The sequence below is a fragment of the Ahaetulla prasina genome, chromosome 1 (assembly GCF_028640845.1).
Source record: "Ahaetulla prasina isolate Xishuangbanna chromosome 1, ASM2864084v1, whole genome shotgun sequence".
NCBI lineage: Eukaryota > Metazoa > Chordata > Lepidosauria > Squamata > Colubridae > Ahaetulla > Ahaetulla prasina.
In genome coordinates, this window is record NC_080539.1 from 165,138,061 (window position 1) to 165,158,782 (window position 20,722).

Here is a 20,722-nt window from a genome sequence, read left to right on the forward strand (position 1 = left end):
ATTCGAAGTCTTTTCAAATAAGTTTTACTCAGGTCAAGTGTCTGTGCCTGAGTTTCATTTTTTTTCCATATGTATATATGCCTCTAGTTTTCAGAGTCACGTGGCAGAGTCATGGGCAGCATATAAATTTAATAAATAAATAATAAAATAACAGCTTATATTTTTAAATCATTGTAGGAAGTTGGAATAATCACCAATGTTAGATTGCATTATTTGTTAGAAAGTTCTAAATTAAATCAAATGTGGAAGTCTTCTTATTTTGGATAGGAAAACTGGCTGATTCATCTGGGGAAATTGTCATTAAGAATCTGTATTTGAGGAGATACACTTTGTATTATATTATTTAAATATATGTTTAACTTGTTAATTTAATTATTGGTGCCATAACACCGCCTTACTTACAAAGTAACTGAAAATTTAAACATTTCATATCTTGTTAATTGTGTGTTAATGATTGAGAGATTGAATAATAGGATTTTTGTTTAAAACTGAATAATAGGATTTTTTAAAATTCCTTTCAGATGTAACAGAATAGTAGTTTCCATAATGTGTTCAATGAAAGGATTATCTACACACTGTAAGAAATTAACTAAAGTGTCTTGTTTAATTATAATTTCTTATAATTTATCATCTTCTCGAACACTTATGCTGTATTTAAGACCACAGTTGGGACCAGAATTTTCTGTTGTTAAGCAAGGCAGTATTTATACATGCATGCATGCCACCCATCTTGCGGATCAGGGCAACTCTGATTGGCTTGTTTGTCATGGTGGGTTGGAAGGTATGTTTGATTGTCTTCCTGAAATATCTTCAGCTTCAATTTCTTCACCAACTGTGAGGCATTAGCTTGGAGGTTATGTTGATACAAAGTTGGAGCCATCCTTCTATGTGGACAGTATATTGTGACACTGGCTCCTGCATAACCTCAAATCATAATAGAGCCACCTCTATGCATATTAGCTAAGAAAGTGAGGTGTTTTTTTCAAATGCTTTGGTTTTTTCTCTCCAAATAAATCTTTTAGTTGTAGGCAAACAGTTAAATTTTTGGTTTTTCAGTCCAAAGCACTTAATTTCAAAAACATTTTAGGTTTATCAAGACTTACTATAATATTTTTCTGATGAGATCAGAGTACTTTTTTCTGATAATTTTCTCTTGCTCATCATTGTATAAACAGTATTGCACTATGGATCTGTAGATGAGTATTCCAGTGTTTTGTTTTTAGCTTTTCAACATGTCAGTAGCAATGATCTGTGAGTTCTGTTTTAAAGATTTGACCTGTTTTCCAGCCGAATTTTTTCAGATCTTGCCATAATCTGTAGATAATACAGTTTCATGTAATTTCCATTTCTTAAACATATTACTCATTGTTAAACTTACTAGCTAGAAATGTTCAGATATTGTTACAGCCCTCCTATACTTGGTAAGGGTGAATTGTCTTTGTTTTCAAATGCTCAGACAGCTGCTTAAATATGCCCGTTGTTGAAAATAGAAAGAAGAATAATCATCAGTGAGGATAGAAGGTTCAGTATTTATTCATCTGTGGAATTGTGTTCACCTGGCTAATTGTAGGTCTAAAGAATCAGTTAACTCTTTGGAGCCTTACTAACAACTACATTTAAAAAAAGTATTACTGTATCAACTGGAAGGGTGTCCAAACCTTTTGTTTACAAAGTTAAACTTCCTTACCATATTGAGATGTTAGCTTCTTTTTGCATAGAGTTTCAGTGAAATATATCATTTGATTAGGGATTACTTTTCATGCAACTGTAGAGAAGTTAGGGAAGTTTGTTAGAACCATAACAGAAAGTAACAACATTGGGAAAGAGCATTATATAGTTGCTTTAAAATATATAGTTTGTGCACATTTTATACATTTAAATGTTAGAAGCCTATAAATCAAAAGCTACTATTGGAAGTCTTACAGAACCATTTTGGGGATTGATCATCTTAGAGAAAATCTATCCATGTGGTCGCTAAATGTTGACATCAATCAATCAGAATAAAAGTTATTTTAGAAATGTATTAAACCATTTCTTAGTTTAAAAGAACATGCAATGATGAATGTTTGGGTTTTGAATACTTTCCCACTTGGTTTATCTGTCTTCTTAAACTTCTATTTTAAATTATATAGAAATTCATGGGATAAAAAATGTAGCATTCAATTATAATTCCAATTTTTGATTTGTGAACAGAATGTACTGTCAGTAAAATACAGGCCTACTTTGGGGATCTAATTTTAAGAGATAAAGAAGTCCTTTGCATGTTTAGGCTGCCCCATAGCTGCCGTCTTGTATTTCCCTTAATTGCTGCTTCCTATAATGTGCAGTGAGAGCAAAACATTACAAAACAGTCCTAAAGCCACTTTAAAAACTGGCTTCCAAATTGTGATTTCTTTGTTAAATGCTGTTTGCTACAACTTCTACTTCACACATTATAGGGAATTTGGATTACTTGCAACGTCCAGGTTTTAGATTTTTATGAAGGGAATGAAGTAGCAACTAACAGTTGGTCATCTGAGTATAGGAAATTTTCTGAAATCACCCATGAGCTAAGAGCTTTCTCCAAAGCATAATCAGTATTAGCCTTCAGTTTCATATTGATATTCAAGGACTTTAAAGCCAAGGGCTTGCTTCTGCTTAACTTCTGGAATTCTAAACCACAGTTTAGCATTTGATCTGGAGTTATACTCTTATCTGGGTAGGTTTCTTAATATATATTATTAAATATATCAGAACATTTTACCAATTTCGATATTTCACCATGCAGTTTTTGAAATTAAGAGTTGAGATGGTCAGCTGTGAACTTATACCACAACAGATAAAAGTAACATTAAAACAGATTTCATCTTCTGCTTTGAAAAATGCTAAGTAATTCTTTAATGTTTTCTTCTGTAGAAAGAGTCTACAAGAGGGAGGCACAGGGGAAAGGAAGATATTAAAATTACTAAAGAAAGGACTCCAGAAAGTGAAGAAGAAAATCCTGACTGGGAAACAAATAGAGACGGTAAATAGCATATGCTATTAAACCTTGCAAACAAATTAACATGTATTTTGACTTGCCATTCTAAACCTTTTATAAAGGTCAGGCAAAAAATAGATTGCCTACAGAAATTGCTTGATTTTTCTCATCTCTCCCCTACCCCTGTAGAGTGGAGAAATAGGAGGGGAAGAGTTCAAAAGAATACTCTAAGCCAGGGCTGTCAAACTCCCGGCCCAAGAGCTGGCTGCGTCATGCGCTGGCCACACCTACGCCCGGTTTAGTGAAGGGGGGGAAAGTCATGTGATGCTGCTATGACGATGCAAGTTTGACACCCCTGCTCTAAGCTGTTTGCATTGTGTGTCCAGAACTCTCATCCCCAGTTGCCAATATGATTGCATTGCTTTTGATGCATAGAAGAGCAAACAACTTACTCTCTTACTCTCCCATCTCTACCTTTCTTTTCCCCGTAGAGTGCTCTATTTTGAATTTCAAAATAATACTATAAGCTATTTATGTAGCCTACAGATATCACTACCCACCATACCACAGAGTAGAGAGATTGGAGAGAAAGAGATTTCAAGTGAGTAGCGCAAGTTGTTTGCATAGTGTACCCATAGCTCCCATTCCCAAACTGCTGGCACAGATGCATTGCTTTCAGTGTTTAGAAGAGCCAACAGTTTGCTTGTTTGCAGTTTCTTCCCCTACAGTCTATCTACTCTGCAATGTGTGAGTTTGGAGGCAGGTGGGGGGAAGGCAGTTCAAGCACAGGACAACACATACTAACGGTAATGGCAATAACATGACTGAGGGACTGTTGTGATGCTTGTATGGACTATAAAGTTATTCTTTCAGTACCATCATAACTTTGCTGAACAAATGGTCGATAAATGAGGATTACCTCTTTGCATTGTACCATCGATTTACAGCTTATTTAATAACAAGCCATTGGGATGCACTCCTGGTCTTGCCTTGTTTGAGATGTCATTAGTATGCAAATTTCTAGAAGAGCAAACCCTTGTATGCTGTTGCTATCTAACTCGGGAAGCAAAAACAGCAGAAAAGACGACCTGGGTAGGGACTGTGTTCACATACGAAGAAGAGGGTAACACTGAAGGATTTAATTGCAGAGGTTACTGATTCTGATTAATACTCTAATGGTCTCTTTAGTGCCAATTCAGTAATACAGAAGCAATAGCAAAGGCACTTGTTTCTGTTCCTCTCTTCCTGTTATATATTTTTTTTATCGCTTCTCTCTTTGGGAAGAAAATTTAGATTTGCATTTAATACAATTAGGCTAGCCTATGAGAATGCACATTTTTTCAAGAATTAAATGGAGAAAACAATATTCTCTTTTGAATCTGCCTACACTACTGCCGCCGCTGAATAACATTCAAAAATCATGTTTATTGCCTAATTGGAATCACTCTTAAATGAAATGGGAAATCATAATGATGGTATATATTGAATTATGATTATTATTTTTAGAGTGTATTTGTATAAAGAAAGAGTTTACTAACTGGCTTTGTTCCCTTCGCCCTTCCTGCCTTCTTTTTCATAACTTAAGATTCTGATAACGGAGATGTTAATTATGATTACGACCATGAATTGTCTTTGGAAATGAAGCGCCAGAAGATCCAGAGAGAGTTAATGAAGCTTGAAGAAGAAAACATGGATAAAAGAGAAGAAATAGTAATTAAAAAAGAGGTTTGTATCTTGAAAAGAATCATTGCATAGTCATAAATAACTAGTGGACATTATTGAACAAATTAACAAATCTTCAGGATAGTAATTCCTGTTAGATATATACACATTTAGGTGTGTATGCAAGAAAATGATTGATAATACCATATAGTTATTATAAATACATATACATACCTCATTGTAGTTCTGAATCTAAACTGTTACATGATTCCTACCAGCGTGGAAAACTGATGACATGTATTGATACTTTAGACTACATTTTAAAATGTCTGATGAATGCCTATACATCAGCTTGTTTTCTTGCCAAATAAATAATGAAATTTAGAACTTACTGAATTTTTGTCCTTCAGTGGATTTTAGAGGCTATGCATGCATATCTACGGGACCGCCTACTGCCGGCTTCTATCTCCCATCGTCCGGTACGCTCCCACAGAGAGGGACTCCTCAGGGTGCCGTCAGCCAAACAGTGTCGACTGGCGGCCCCCAGGGGGAGGGCCTTCTCTGTGGGAGCTCCGACCCTGTGGAACGAACTTCCCCTCGGACTTCGACAATTACCTGACCTTAGGACCTTTCGCCGCGAACTTAAAACTTATTTATTTCGTATGGCTGGACTAGCCTGATTTTTATTTTTATTGGATGGGTTTTTTAAATTTTGTTATTTTACGGTGGAGTACGTTTTTTAACATTTTTGGGCATTTGAATTAGTTTTTTAAGGGATGTTTTTAATTATTTTGTGTATTTATATTTTATCTGCCTGTTCACCGCCCTGAGTCCTTCGGGAGAAGGGCGGTATACAAATTAAAATATTATTATTTATTATTATTATCATATGAATAATGAATATTTGATAAAGGAATTGCTTTCTGGTATGGATCAATTTCATTGATACTTGGTTCTTATTTGTGGCAAGGTCATTACTAGATTTTATAAAATACTAATTGTTTCTTTTCAAGATTTCTCCAGAGGCAGTTAGATCAAAATTATCATCCTCACCTTCACCAAGAAAATCAAGTAAATCTCCAAAATTAAGGACAAGCCCTAAAACGTCCTCCACTGCCACTAAGAGGGAGAAGAAGGTTTCAGCGGTATCTTCCCCACTCATGGAGCAACAGAGGTAAGTAGATTGGCATATTTTATAACAACATGGTTATCTCTTACCTTGTGTTGTTGTGGGTTTGTCCTTTTGTTTGCCAAGCAGTCCTATGGCACCATGGAGGTATTCCCAACGTGAAGGTGACCAGCAATATTGGCAAGCTATGGTTTTATATGGAATATGGGCCGGGATAGCTCAGGCTGGTAAGAAGCCTGTTATTAGAACACAGAGCCTGCAATTACTGCAGGTTCAAGCCCGGCCCAAGGTTGACTCAGCCTTCCATCCTTTATAAGGTAGGTAAAATGAGGACCCAGATTGTTGGGGGGGGGCAATAAGTTGACTTCATAAAAAATATACAAATAGAATGAGACTATTGCCTTATACACTGTAAGCCGCCCTGAGTCTTCGGAGAAGGGCGGGATATAAATGTAAACAAAAACAAAAAAAAAAGGATTTTTGTGAGGGAGATGTCTACGAAATTCGTAAAATGTTAAACACCTGGCATTGATTCTAGACCTGGTGTCAGTGTTCCGAGTAACACATCCACCAAAAGCAGAACTCCAAGGCGGGTAGATTCCTCAAAGAATATGTTTATTGGATACATCATATTGACACAGCTAGTGAAAACCAACTAAAACTTCCTGTGGTTTTTAGCCTAATTAAAAGGGCAAATGTTCCCCTCCCCAGATGTCACTGGTCACATTGTCCAATGAAAGCTGGCAGGCTGCTTGGTCACTCCTCTCCTCCTTCAACATGACAAAGTCATCTGTTGGGATGACCTTGGTTCCCACAAGAAAACTTTTTGTTTTGACTGTTAGCCAATCTATCTCCTTCCCCCTCCTTTCCCCCCTTCAGAGTTCGTGGCTACTATGAAGCAACAGAAGATGGCTTCAGCTAGCTTCGCTTCAGAGTTGACACCTGGTTTTTAGATGAAGACCTCTTATATGACAAGGATTTCTCCTCCGTTTTTCTCTCAATGCAGTTCCCTCCAGATCTGCTTTGGCAAATAACTCTGGAGCAAGTTCTGAGGATGTAGACGGAAAAGTTAATTTCTTTTCTCCTGAATGGTTGGATTTCACTCTTTGTGTGTACACTTTTGCCAAATGGAAGTTTATGTAGCAGATAGGCCTATGCAACCAGCTCTTAGGTAGAGACAAATGTAGAAGATTTATCCATGGCAACCCCATCAAGAACCACAATTGTTCATTTAAATGACTATAGGAGACCTCAGGTGGACATTTAATGCAATGTTTGTGTGCTCAGCTGCTAAATCAATTTTGTACTTTAGATGTCAGAACATATCACATTGGCATTCAGATAATTTTGTTATAATACAGTATAAGCTGATTAAATTTTTAAAATACTGGCTTGTGTATTGATTTTTAGAAATTCAAAAAATAACCACAATAAAAAGAAAGGCCCTCGCACGCCTAGCCCACCACCTCCAGTACAAGAAGACTCTACCCAAGGGAAAAAACATAAGGAAAAATATAAAGCTAAAGAGAGGGTAGAAGAAAAGCCAAAGGAGATTAAGGAAAGGGGACGTGATTTTGAGAGACATAATAAAGAAAAAAAAGAGAAGCAAAGGTAAATACAGTTTGTTTAAATTTTCAGTATTATTATCATTTTGTTCAGAATATCTTCAGGTTACTCCTAAAAGGCTAGAGCAAAATGTAACATTCAACAAGCAGCCATGGTTTCGCTCAACCCAATTTTGTGATCTTTTTTCCCTCTGTGTCATCCCCCATACATTCCCAAAATGTGTTTCAAGGAATCTCTCCATCTTCCAAAACAAATGTGAGACAAGTGAGCTTTGTGTGTGAGAAAATGAATGGAAAAGGAAATCACTTCCTTAATGGAAATATGCCTTGGAGGATTGGTGTTAATGGATGCCACTTAGAGAGAGTAGAGTGTGACTCCAGACATGTAAATTTCTTACTGGCACCAAACCTTGGGTGGCTTGTCATTTATTTATTTTTTTAATTTGTGGAAATAGATAGCAACCAGTTATTTCCATCTTCAGATCCCTGACAATTTTTAAAAGATTTTTTTTATTATTTATAAGTAACTTAGTGCAACAATCATGTCAATATTCCTTCCTCCTCCTATTTTCCCCTAACAACAGTCCTATAAGGTGGGTTGAATTGAGAGAGAGTGACTCTCATCCATCAGCTTTCATGCCTAAGGTGGAACTAGAACTAGTTCTCCTAGTTTCTAGGCCACCACCTTAATCATAGAACATAGAATCATAGGGCTGGATGGGACCTCAGAGGTCTTCAACCCTTGTCAAAGCAGGAAACCTTACATTTTCCTGATCCAGTGATTGTCTAATCTGTTTTTGAAAACCTCAAGTGATGGTGCATCAATAACTCCAATGTGCAAGCTATTTTAGTGATCAGTTGTTTTCACTATCAGAAAAAAATATCTAAGTTGGATCTCTCTTTAACCAGCTTGCATTACTTCTTGCCCTGCCTTCTGGTGCTTTGGAGAATAAGTTACGCCATACTGGCATTTATAGTATATTTTCTAGGAAGGAGTATGTTTCTCCTTTAAATGGAGATACGTTGCCTCAAGCTATAAATAACACTATCCATGCTGTTGTTAATGACCATGTTTTATATGTTGGCTGTGTGACTATTCCTCAGGGATCACTCAGAAAGTTCCCACAGACAGAGACGTTCACCTAGTCCAGAAGACCATTCTGGTAGCAATTCTTCTTCACGAGAGTATTCTCCTGCCACAAGAAGAAGGCAGACATCTTGGGCGCCAACTAAATCCAGCAGCCATAAACATTCTTTTTCACCCTCCCGCAGGTAGGATTTTTTTAAAAAAATTGTGTCTGTGTATTGTTATTTTATGTCCATGTATTTTAAACTTCATTTATTCATGAGAGTTTGTTGCAATGTGAAGGCTAAATTTTATTACATTTTTATCCCACCTTTATTACTTTTTCTGAAGAACTCAAGGTGGCAAACATAGATAATATTCCTTTTTCCTCTTATTTTCCCCATAACAAAAACCCTGTGAGATGGGTTGGGATGAGAGTGATTAGCCCAAAGTCACCCAGCTGGCTTTGATTCTCTTGTTCTTATTGTTTGTCCCATGTGGTTGAAGGGTCTGCTTGTTGTGTGCAGTGTAATTGCTTACTCTCTGCCCTTGAAAGGTAAAATGTAATAAAAGATATTTTAGGAAGGACTGAAAACAAGCACAATTTAATCATAGCATACTAAGCATGGGTAACATCTGTCCTATACACAATTCATTAAAGTCCCCAAACTAATACTCATTCCTCCCCCCCCCGCCCCATTTGATATTCTGAGACTTGATACTGTCCTAACCCCCCCCCCCCCAAAAAAAACACATGCTTGATTCATTTCAGCAACTGTTTTTTTTTACTCTTCAGGTTTTTGTATGGCATTGTATTGTTACCATTGATAACAGCTATTTCAAAGTTTGGGGTATATTTGGGGTATATTGCTGGGTAAGGAAGGGATAGTCTTCACCTGCATGCACCAGCTCTCAATGAAGAACCTTTCCCATTGTAGGGAGCTTTTGGAACAACTTCCATTAACATAAAAAATGAGGGGGAGATATTTAAAATTCTTGTTTTTGGGAGAACATTTTGAAGGGAAATCAATGCTGGGAAAGAAGGAATAACCATTCTCTTATCAGCTCCAATGATCCTCTTTAAAAACGGATTCTTTCTCAATTTTTATTCTAAAGCCTAATTCCTGAGTGGGAGACAGTGTATGTGTGGGAGAAATAGAACATTGGATTTTTCTTTGTGATTATTACAGAGAATTTTGCAGGTTTCCAGGGATGCCCCTACCCATTTTGGATGGTGGCCTCTCTCATAGTTGGGATGCAAGCCCTTCACGGTTGCCTAAGGCAGGTTAGAAATAATCATCCCATACTGGTAATAGAAGAAGTAAAGCTGTATATAGGGTGTTCTGCACGCAGGGTGAAATCATGAGCTTTGAGAAATGCTATAGGTAAGATGAAAACTGACCTATAATCTAACAGAATTTGCCCAGGAAACATCTGTTGTTGGGTATACAGTATATGGATATTTAAAAATGATTTGAATACTGCATATTTTTAGTCCCCCAAAGCCAAACATACTGTTCAGGTATTAATGAAAACAAATGCCTGGCAAGGAAAATTGTGTACAGGCTGGAATCAGCTTGGCTATGGAACTTCTGCTCTACTTTTGGAACCAATCTGAATGCAATTTTAGCAAGAGATAATATAAAGGTTTGTGTGAATAGTGCTCAAAATGTATGTGGCACTGAGATGTGTAAACATTTCTGTGTTTACAGGTCTGCTTCACCACCAACACAGCATCATTCTCCTGTATCGTCGATGCATCATTCTTCTTCATCTCAGTCGGGTTCTTCTATTCAAAGACGTTCTCCATCACCACGTCACAAAAGAACCCCTTCCCCCTCTTACAAAAGGACAACTTCCCCACCCGTAGGTCGGTCTTCTTCTCCTTATCCTCACCGAGCATCGCCTTCTCCACAGCAAAAGCAGTCATCTTCCAGGCATCGTTCCCCAGTTAGAGAGAGAAGCCGGCATGATCACGAGCGGATTTCACAGTCACACGATCGTCGCCATGAAAGAAGAGATGGTATGAACAATCATAAAGACTGTATGAATACAGATCGTCCCTATTTAACGGAACCATTCCTTGACTCAGTCGCTAAGTCTTGTCCAACTCTTCACAATCCCTTGGACCATAGCATGCCCTGCAGGCCCCCTTGTCCTCCACTGTCTCCCAGAATCTGCCCAAACTCACACCCACTGCATCAATGACACCATCTACCCATCTCATCCTCTGCCGTCCCCTACTCCTTTTGCCTTCAGTATTTCCCAACATCAGGGCCTTTTCCAGTGAGTCCTCTCTTCTCGTTTGTTTATGCCTTTTAATAAAATTTGTTAGCTTGAAAAGACGCGACTAGACTCATGGAGCATCTGCTTTCAAAAATATTTTTCAGAACCATTTTTCTACCTTTTCTCTGAATGTGGATGTTAAACAAAATATTATGCAGACTTTCAAAGTGGGGAAGTAGGACTTTTTGGATTACGAATTAGAAATGTTTTAAGATTAGCAATGGTAGAATAAGAATTATGCTTAATTAGTATCAAACATAAATATATGTTATTCACCACAAAATTCTTTTGAAATGTTTTATTTTCCATGTTTTCCCCCTGCTCAACCTAATGACCATAATTGTCTCAACTTAATGTCCTCAACCTAATGACCATAATTGAGCCCAGAATATATGTTGCTAAGTGAGAAATTTGTTAAGTGAGTTTTGCCCCAGTTTATGACTTTTCTTGCCACATTTGTTAAGTGAATCACTGCAGTTGTTAAACTAGTAACCCAGTTGTTAACTGAATCTGGCTTCCCCATTGACTTTGCTTGCCAGAAGTTTGGAAATGATTATCACATGACTCCAGGACACTGCAACCATCATAAACATGAACCAGCTGTGAAGCATCCAAATGTAAATCACGTGACCATGGGGATGCTGCAACAGTCCTAAGTGTGAAAAATAGTCATAAGTCCTTTTTTTCAGTGCCGTTGTAACTTTGAACAGTCACTAAATGAACAGTTGTAAGTCAAGGACTAACTGTACTATTAAGTTGATTGTATATTTACATTTGTATTTATTTTACTTCCAGAAACAAGAGGAAAAAGGGGAAGAGAAAGAGACAACAGGGATGAACGGGACTATGACCAAGAGCAAAGTACCCTCAGAGATCACAGAGATGATCGAGAATCCCGGGACGGACGAGATCGAAGGGAAACCAGAGATAACAGAGAACGCAGAGATCCAAGAGAATCTCGGGATTCACGTGATGCCAGGGATTTCAGTAGAGACAATAAAGAAAGCCGGGATCAGAGGGACTTACGTTCTACACGTGATTCACATGACTACAGGGACAGAGAGTGTCGAGAACATAAGAAAGAGGAGCAGTATTTGGAGGAATCGCGTAGCTATGCAAGAGCCCATGGCAGGGAAGATAATTCTCGTGCTGAGAGTCGGACAGATTCAAGAAGTGAAACAAGAAATGAATCCAGAACATCTGGAAGAAGCAGAGGGAGAGGTCCTGAATTAACAGACAAGGGTATATAATGCATGAAATAATATGAATGTTACACTATTTGTTTACATAAACATCTGTTTAATCAATAGGGTAGAAATGAATTACACTATAGCTCATTTCTTTTTATGACCTGACCAAATTTAGTCACCATATCCATAGTACAATGATCCTGAGGAGATCCTTTCCTTTAATTCACTGATATGAAATGAATTAGTTTTTGAAACGACTGTTTAGCAGAGGGGTCTGCAAACTTGGCTCTTTTAAGACTTGTGGACTTCAACTCAGCTTTGCTGGCTGAAGAACTCTGGGAGTTGAAGTCCACAAGTCTTAAAAGAGCCAAGATTGCAGACCCCTGGTTTAGCAGATTGTATGAATGCAGACTCCTTTGCTAAAACAAAATTGTTGAAAATTAGTCTAAAGATTAGCTTTTGCTTGAGAAGGAGTGTTTTCCTGATGATTTTAAACCTTTCTGAATGGTCAAACAAGGATTTCCTTTTCATAGTGCTGGATTTTGTTTTGAGTCTGTGATTCCATCCACCCCACCCCCCACCAGCAATAGTTTTCTGAGTCTGAATTCCTTTTAATTCACCACAGAGTTGATCTGGGCTCAACTGAGGAGTTGAAAGTTAAATTGCTTAGATTTCTGCATATGGAGTTCTGTAGTTTGAAATGTATATTAATTGAAAAGGACAGGACTTTTAAGGAAAACTTCCTTATATTTAACTTTTTTATGGGAAATATATTACACAAATTATCATCCTAGATTAGGATTTACATTTTAACTTGCCTGAATGCATATTGACAGTTCTGGTGCACAATTTACAAATCCTTTTATGAAATACAGTTCTTTTAATCTATCTGTAGTAGCTAATCTCTGGCAACAGATTTTTTCATGTTTTCCGCGTGTCTTGATTTCAGTAGGCAATCGAGGAACAAGAGGCTCTCAAGTTGATAGTCATAATTCTAGTAGTAGCTACCATGACAACTGGGAATCACGGAGCAATTACCCTGACAGGGATCGCTATGAAAGCCGTGAACATGCAAGAGATTCTTCTTTTGAAAGAAGACACGGAGAAAGGGATAAGCGTGACAATAGAGAAAGAGGTAAGTACTCTTCAGGAGTGTTTTTTTAACCGTTAACTTGTTAATGGATTCTTACTAAAGAGACATAATGGTAGAATAACATTAAAAATGAATGTGAAAGTTACACTGACTTCATGGAACTTTAATTACAAGTACTAGTAATTAGCTAGCTCATTTAGCACAGTACGGTTTACTGAGCAAATTTCCCAAAGAAATATTAAATTCAGGGTCTTTTTTGCTGTACAGTGGAGGTTGTCATTTCCCCCTTCAACCTTCCATCTCCATAGATTTTTATCATTATGGATACTTAATCTAAATAATACCTTCAGAATTAATTATGTCACAACTGTTGCAGTGATTTAACATTAAAGCATTAGTATGCCCAAATATTGGAAAATAAATTAGCTGATTATAAATTGGAATTAAAACCTGTTTCTCACTACAGATCAGAGGCAAAGCTCACCCATACGACACCAGGGAAGAAATGATGATATTGATCGTGATGAAAGACTGGAAGAACGAAGAGTAGACAGGAATGAAGATAGGAGGGATGAAAGACCTAGGGAGCGAGAAAGGGAGAGGGAAAGAGAGAGAGAAGCAGAACGTGATCGGGCCCGTGAGCGAGAACGTGAGAGAGAAAGAGATAAGGACAGGGAACGGGAACGGGATAGAGAACATGACAGAGAACGGGACCGAGAACGGGAAAGGGAGCGGGAAAGAGAACGGGAAAGAGAAAGAGAACGAGAAAGGGAAAGAGAGCGGGGCCGGGAAAGAGACAAAGAACGGGAACGACAGAGAGAGTGGGATGACAAAGAGCGAGGAAGAGAAGAACGCAGGGACAAGAGAGAAGATGTTCGTGAAGAAAGGACCACAAGAGATAGTCGTGAAGAGAGGAAATCAAAGTGAGTTTGTTTTTTTTAAAAAATAAAATAAATAATTATGCAGTGTGAGACAGTAAATGGAATGAGCGAGTTATACCCTACATTATCCAAACAAACATTGACAGTTCATATGTCTTCCTGTAAACTGTTTAAAAAAAAAAAAAGATTCTTGACATTCAATATGAATTTTAAAAGTTGGTGTGTAATAATCGTGTTTGTATTTATGGTAGAAGATGAATGAGATTTGTTAGAAATAGGTACCTAGAATTTAATGACTAACATTTTCCTTTTGGGTAATGCAGAAAACGTCACAGAAATGAAAGTAGCCCCAGCCCTCGGAAATCTCCTAAACGCCGCCGTGAGCATTCACCTGATAGTGATGCCTACAATAGTGGAGAAGATCAGAGTGAGTGAAAGCATGTACTTAATAGCAGGAGTTGGCCACACAGTTCCTATGAACACAACATCTGCTCTGTCCTAAGATAGGGTCCGCAAACCTTTAAAGCTTGTGAGACTGCAACCTTTTCAAATTTACAATTACAAAACAATTTTTTAATTGTTTTTTTAACAATTTTTTTTGTTCTCACTTGAGATTTGGCAAGATTTTGACCATCCATTTATTTATGAATTTGTTGGTCCATTATTTTTGGTACCTAGAACATCATGTGATAGTGTGTAGTGGCATCTGCAGCTGAGGAAGTTAAGCTAAATTGTACAGTTAAACTCCTGTATATAGAGGTATTTACAGGTAGGCTTCACCAGTGGTAATTGGGACCAGGAACTCCCATCACTAAGCAGCACAGTTATAAGGCACAGTGTCACGTGTCTGCTTTGACTTACAATGGCAGTCCCAATTGCCATTGCCATGATTAGGTGAATTCTACATGTTCACAGTTCCCAAAGTCAGATGATCACCATTTGCAATCTCCTGCACACTTCCCCATTGACTTTGCTTGTTCAAAGTTGGCAGTGAAGATCACAAATGGTTATCACATAATCACATCATAATTGTGAGCCGCTTGCTGAGTGCCCAAATTGTGATTACATGTTTGCAGGGATGCTGTGATGGCTGCCTGCAACTATGGCCTACTTCCTTCCTTTTAGTTCCAGCAATCTTCAGTTCATTCATATAATGTTGTAGAACTTGGTTTCACTTCTTTTTTGTCCTTTCTCACAAGTTTCAAAATTTAAATAAGTCTCTTTTGCAAATTTTTGTAAAAAAAATTGTCCAGGTCACTGTTCGTTTACTGTTTGTATGTCCCTTTTAATTATGAAGTGGAATAGAATAATTTGTTGATATTGCCATTGTTAAGAAGGCCAAAGTGCATTCTAAAAAATCTATGAATCAATAGTGTTTAACAGCCTGACTTTAAAACCAATTATTTTTTAAATTCATTTGACTTTGGAAAGGAGGGATGTATTTTTAGGAGTAGAAGAAAGTGTATACATGCTGATGATTTTCCTACAAGTAACTTTTATGTCAAGCCTCCAATCTTAAGAATAATTTCCTCTTCTCATAACAAAAAATATAGCTGGATTTTTTTCTTCTTTGCTGTAAGTTAGAATATTTCTAGACATAAAGATTTGTTCCAAAATGATGTGTCATGACACATTTTCTTTTTTATAGATGAAAAACGACGTTTATTGAGTCAGGTTGTACGTCCTCAGGAATCACGTTCACTTAGTCCTTCACGCCTTTCAGAAGAGAAGCAGAGCCGTTGGAAAGAGAGCGAGAGAAAGCCAGAGCGAAAGGAAAGCCTGAGACATTATGAAGAAAGCGATTACAAAGAACGGGGTACTTCTGGGGACAAACAGCGAGAGCAGCGAGAGGGAAATGAGAGTACAAGGACCAGAATCCAAGATAATGTAAGCAAACGGGATTCTGAAGAGCACGAGGCAGTAGATCACATGCACGAAGACAAGAAGAAAGCTAAAATACAGAAAAAAACAGCAAAGAAGAAGAAAGAGGACGATGGTGGTGGGTTAGAGCGCTATATCAGTGAACTGCCAGTGGAGAAAACTCCAGTGTTTTCTCCCAAGAAAGGTCAGAAAAAGAAAAATGCTGAAAAGAAGCGCAAGAGATCCAAGGGAGATTCTGAGGCTTCTGAAGAAGACAGTGGCCCCCATCAGAAGAAGAAAAAAGGCCCCAGGACACCACCCGTAACCATGAAAGAAGAAGTGGTGGCAGCAGCACCTGAGAAAACTGCAGTAGTGGAAGTTGTTCCCAAGAGGGAGGACACAACGTTTAGTGACTGGTCAGATGAAGACGTTCCAGAGCGTGGGGAAACGGTTCTAGAAAGGACTTCTGAGGAGCCCCATAGAACTAGCCACCGTACACGAGGCGAAACCATGGAGGTTTCTCATGGGGTTGAAGAAACCCCTCACCTCCGCCCTGCAGAGCAGAAGCGTAGCAGCAGCCTCTGTAGCAACAGGAGCCGTACTTCAAGTAGACTCCGATCACCCTCTAATGATTCTGCACATCGCAGCGGAGATGACCAGGCGGCAGTTAAGAAGATCTTACACAGCAGTTCAAGCGACAGAGACCAGAGATGCCTTGAAATTGCAGGAGAGCGGAAGTCCAGAATCGATCAGCTGAAACGAGGGGTTGCCAGCCGTAGCACCTCTTCTGGTAATTTCTGTTGTGTGGCTTTCTTTCCTCCTGTGCAGCATCCCTGGGGTGTCCTGAAACTCCGTCCTTGGGAGGCCCAGAGTTTGGGACAGGAGTAGGACAGAGGCTCAAGGAGCTCCCACGAGGAAGGATTTGTTGCCAGTGTGCAATGGCTAACCTTATAAAATTGCTTTATAAAGGAGTTAGTAATAACTTGTTCGGGGATAATGTTATTCAAGCAGAGCTTGGCAACCTTCAGCCTGCCTTTCCTTCTTCATACCCCACAGTTAGGCTTTTTAGAAGTTCATGTGTTGCTAGTAGTTTGCAAAACAAAAAATAAAGCCCTCTAATCAGTAGTCCTAAGGGATCTGTTTTAAGTGAGGGAGTTGGAAAAGAAAGGAAAAGTTAATTATTCCAATATGCTTTGCTTCCTTGACTCTTTGTATGGGTCATTGGGCTCTTGAAAAGCTATATTGGGATCACTTGAAATTTTTTCCAAATTTTAATTTGGGAATGAAGGTGAAACGGGAAGAGAGAACAAGGCATTGCTACTGTTGGTCTCAGCTCTTTCTACCAGTGGTATCATGTCCCTGGTAGATTTCCTGCAAGTTACAAATTTTCCTTTAGAAGAGATAAGTAGAATAGGGAAAGGCAAAGGATTTGTTTTCAGGTCAGTAAACCATGGTTTATTAATCTGAGGTTGTGCAATTTGGTATAGTGTCTGGATTTGTTGTCCTGTTAAACCTTTCTTCTGAGTTTTGAGTTTTTTTCTAAATGAAAGTCTGATCATCTGTTCTGATGTAATTGATTGTGTGTTCTAGATCGACAAGATTCAAGGAGTCACAGTTCAAGGCGAAGTTCTCCTGAATCTGATCGCCAAGGTCACTCCAGATCTGGGTCCTTTGACAGCAGAGAAAGAGTGCAGGACAGAGACCGACATGAGCATGATCGTGAACGGGAAAGAGAGAGACGAGACGGGAGGCAGAGAGATTGGGACCGAGAGGCAGCTAAATCAGAATGGTTGAGGAGCAGAGACCGGGACAGGATTCGGGAACGAGACAGACAGCGAGAAAAACGAAGAGATCTGGACCGTGAAAAAGAACGCCCGCTCTCTGAAACTCTGGAAAGAGAGAGAGGTGTCAGCACTTCCTCTCAAGCAGAAATATCCAAGCACAGTGAGACAAAAGCAAGTAAAGATCATCAGGCTTTTGAGGCCACCTCTCTGGATTCTTCTTCCCAAGAGAAGGAAAGGCAGGATAAAGACCTAAGTTCTTTGCAAGGATTTGAAGATGGAATTGAAGCAGAGAAAGTGGAGAACGTAGAAGGTAAGTCATTCTGAAAATAGAAATGCCGGCAGTTTTTCTGCTTTTAAGCAAACATGTAAATGGCATCATTTAATAAATCTTCTTATTTGAACGTTCTGAATTTCAGCTTTCCTCATATAGTTTTTGAGCAGCATAGTTACTGGTAGACTCTAAATGAAGTTTACTTTCACAACTTTTCCCAGTGCGAATTATATTTTTGCTTTCTGAAAACTCTGATGATGGTGGAAGGGGGGAAAAGAGACAGAAACAGGTCATACGCACACCTACCTCCCATCCACCCTTCTCCAGATAATTGCAGTTTTGATGGGATTATATGTGGCGTAGAAAGGAAATGAATGAAAAAAGATTAAACCCAGACTGCAGTTTCTCTGATCTGGCTCCAGACATGAACAAGAAGCAAACCTAATTAGGTCTTCTGCATCATCTCATTTAACATGCCATTCCTGTTGGATCTGTGGAGAGTTTGACAGAATAAGTGCATGTTGCAACATTTCTATCTTTTTGCAGGTGGAGATGATGAAACAAAAATAGATGATATGCAGTCAATGGAATCCGGTGCTGGAGAATATGAGCCAATCAGTGATGATGAATTGGATGAAATTTTGGCAGGTGATGCTGAAAAAAGAGACGATCAGCAAGATGAGGAGAAGATGCCAGGTAAGCTCAGCAAAAATTCTTTTACATCAGTCGTATGTGTACTAGAAAGCCAAATTATTATTCCAAAATAACTGTTTCTGACTTCAGAACCTGAAGCCTGCACAACCTATATACAAAGAAAATGAATCATCTTGGCTTGATAAAAGTTAATAGAGCTGTTCCAATTCAGCTGGTCATGAGAAAGAGGAGTGTGGGAAACTATGGTTTAAGAAATATATAGTTTAAGAAATATCAGTGCCATAGCCAACTATATAAAAGGCAGGCCAAAGGTGGTGCAAAGTTGTCCAGATTCCCCAATCGGTTTTGTTTGGATTAATCTATGACACATGAATTGGTGCATCTTGCAGTTTTAGATGAACAGACAGGACAGGCCTGGTTTGGTGATTCAGTCCCTGGAGGTTCTCCTTTAAAAAATGACGTTTTTTTCTTAATTGAAGAAGGCTGTCTGTTGCGGGCTAAGGAGCACCTCTCATTTCTTCCATAAGGTTACTTTCCTTTTGCCTCTGCAACAGTTGGAAATGGAACGGAGTCTACTTTCTTTCCTCGATCTTTCCCAGGAAGCAGATTTATTATTTATTTATTTATTATTTATTTATTATTTAAATTTCTATACCGCCCTTCTCCCGAAGGACTCAGGGCGGTTCACAGCCAAATAAAATACACAATAATATTACAATATAAACACAATTAAAATACAATTAAAAAACTTATTCAATTGGCCGAAATTAAAAATTTAGAATAAATAATAAAAACCCAATTAAAACCCATAAATTTAAAAAACTAACCCAGTCCTGCGCAGATGAATAAATGCGTTTTAAGCTCGCGACGAAAGGTTCGGAGGTCCGGAAGTTGACGGAGTCCCGGGGGGAGTTCGTTCCAGAGGGCGGGAGCCCCCACAGAGAAGGCCCTTCCCCTGGGCGCCGCCAGACGACACTGTCGCGCCGATGGCACCCTGAGGAGTCCCTCTCTGTGAGAGCGCACGGGTCGGTGGGAGGTATTCGGTAGCAGTAGGCGGTCCCGTAAATAGCCCGGCCCTATGCCATGGAGCGCTTTGAAGACGTTCACCAAAACCTTGAAGCGCACCCGGAAGGCCACAGGTAGCCAGTGCAGTCTGCGCAGGATAGGTGTCACGCGGGAGCCACGAGGGGCTCCCTCTATCACCCGCGCAGCCGCATTCTGGACTAACTGAAGCCTCCGGATGCCCCTCAAGGGGAGCCCCATGTAGAGAGCATTGCAGTAATCCAGATTTGAAAGAAGACAAAAACAGTCATACCCAAAACAGGGAACAAGTGTCCTAAGCCAACTAAAAGGGGGTCTCACCCAGTTTTGTTTTGTTTTTGAGCAGTTTTCCAAAGCCGACATAGTGATTTCCTCAGAGTGAGATTTACAACTGATCTTCCCTGCTTACAGCCAGGAAACCGTTGCAACAATCTTTGTGCCAGCCTAATGGGCACTTTGGTATCTTTAAGGGATAATGTTATTTAAGAGTAAACATTTGCATTTGTCTTATTCTACAGTTTCTTGTCTCCTCTTAGGTTTTACTCATTTGCTTTGGTTGTTGTATGCTCAGGTTTTCTGCTGTTTATTTAAGAAAAGGGCTGAAATGATAAATGAAAATCATCTTCAGTTTTGTTTTTTGGGGGTTTTTGGTATGCATTTGCAGATCCGGTGGATGTCATTGATGTAGATTGGTCTAGCCTGATGCCAAAACGGCCAAAAGAGCCCCGGGAGCCTGGAGCTGCTCTCTTAAAATTTACTCCAGCTGCTGTTATGTTAAGAGTTGGCATTTCTAAACAACTGGCTGGCCCTCAGCTCTTCACAAAGATAAAAGAAACTTGCCAGAGATCTTTGGAGAAACCTAAAGGTAATTAGTTTATTCCCAGCAGATCATGAAAAGAAGTTAGAAAACCTTAAAAGTTTGTATTGATTTTTGTTTTTGAGCACATGTCATTCTGAAAAGACTACTACTAATTGTGCAGGGTCTGTTTATAAATCAGAGCAACATGCTCGCCAGGGTAATGCATACAGGTTTGTGAAGACCTTATTGAGTTGTTCTGTTAAAACAATTTTGCTCTGTCTTTGGGTGTATAAAATCTCCCTTTCTCCAGAGCAATCATGTGATTTGTTTCGGACTTCAGGGACCACTAAATTCATAATTTTAAATCCCACAGACGACTAATATGATTTTTTTAAAAAGATAAACAGTATTTAGTGCAATATAAAAAATGCAAATAATTTTTCTGCGGACCACCAAAATTTTCTCGTGGACCACCAGTTGGT

General features: G+C 38.8%; 1 protein-coding gene across 16 annotated transcripts in view; it reads left to right on the plus strand.

Annotated features, from left to right (window-relative positions):
• ZC3H13 (zinc finger CCCH-type containing 13) overlaps positions 1-20,722 on the plus strand; it is a 45,294-nt gene that overhangs the window by 22,785 nt on the left and 1,787 nt on the right. For 13 of the 16 annotated variants that reach the window (XM_058180189.1, XM_058180197.1, XM_058180171.1 and 10 more), the window contains 14 exons: positions 2,896-3,004; positions 4,545-4,684; positions 5,635-5,795; positions 7,161-7,361; positions 8,420-8,587; positions 10,094-10,404; positions 11,463-11,909; positions 12,807-12,992; positions 13,417-13,873; positions 14,155-14,258; positions 15,480-16,481; positions 17,282-17,785; positions 18,293-18,442; positions 20,106-20,306. In XM_058180189.1, coding sequence (XP_058036172.1) covers positions 2,896-3,004; positions 4,545-4,684; positions 5,635-5,795; positions 7,161-7,361; positions 8,420-8,587; positions 10,094-10,404; positions 11,463-11,909; positions 12,807-12,992; positions 13,417-13,873; positions 14,155-14,258; positions 15,480-16,481; positions 17,282-17,785; positions 18,293-18,442; positions 20,106-20,306 — 4,141 coding nt within the window. The remainder of the gene's footprint in view (positions 1-2,895; positions 3,005-4,544; positions 4,685-5,634; positions 5,796-7,160; positions 7,362-8,419; positions 8,588-10,093; positions 10,405-11,462; positions 11,910-12,806; positions 12,993-13,416; positions 13,874-14,154; positions 14,259-15,479; positions 16,482-17,281; positions 17,786-18,292; positions 18,443-20,105; positions 20,307-20,722) is intronic. The other 3 variants (XM_058180145.1, XM_058180162.1, XM_058180215.1) reach the window with 2 other exon arrangements.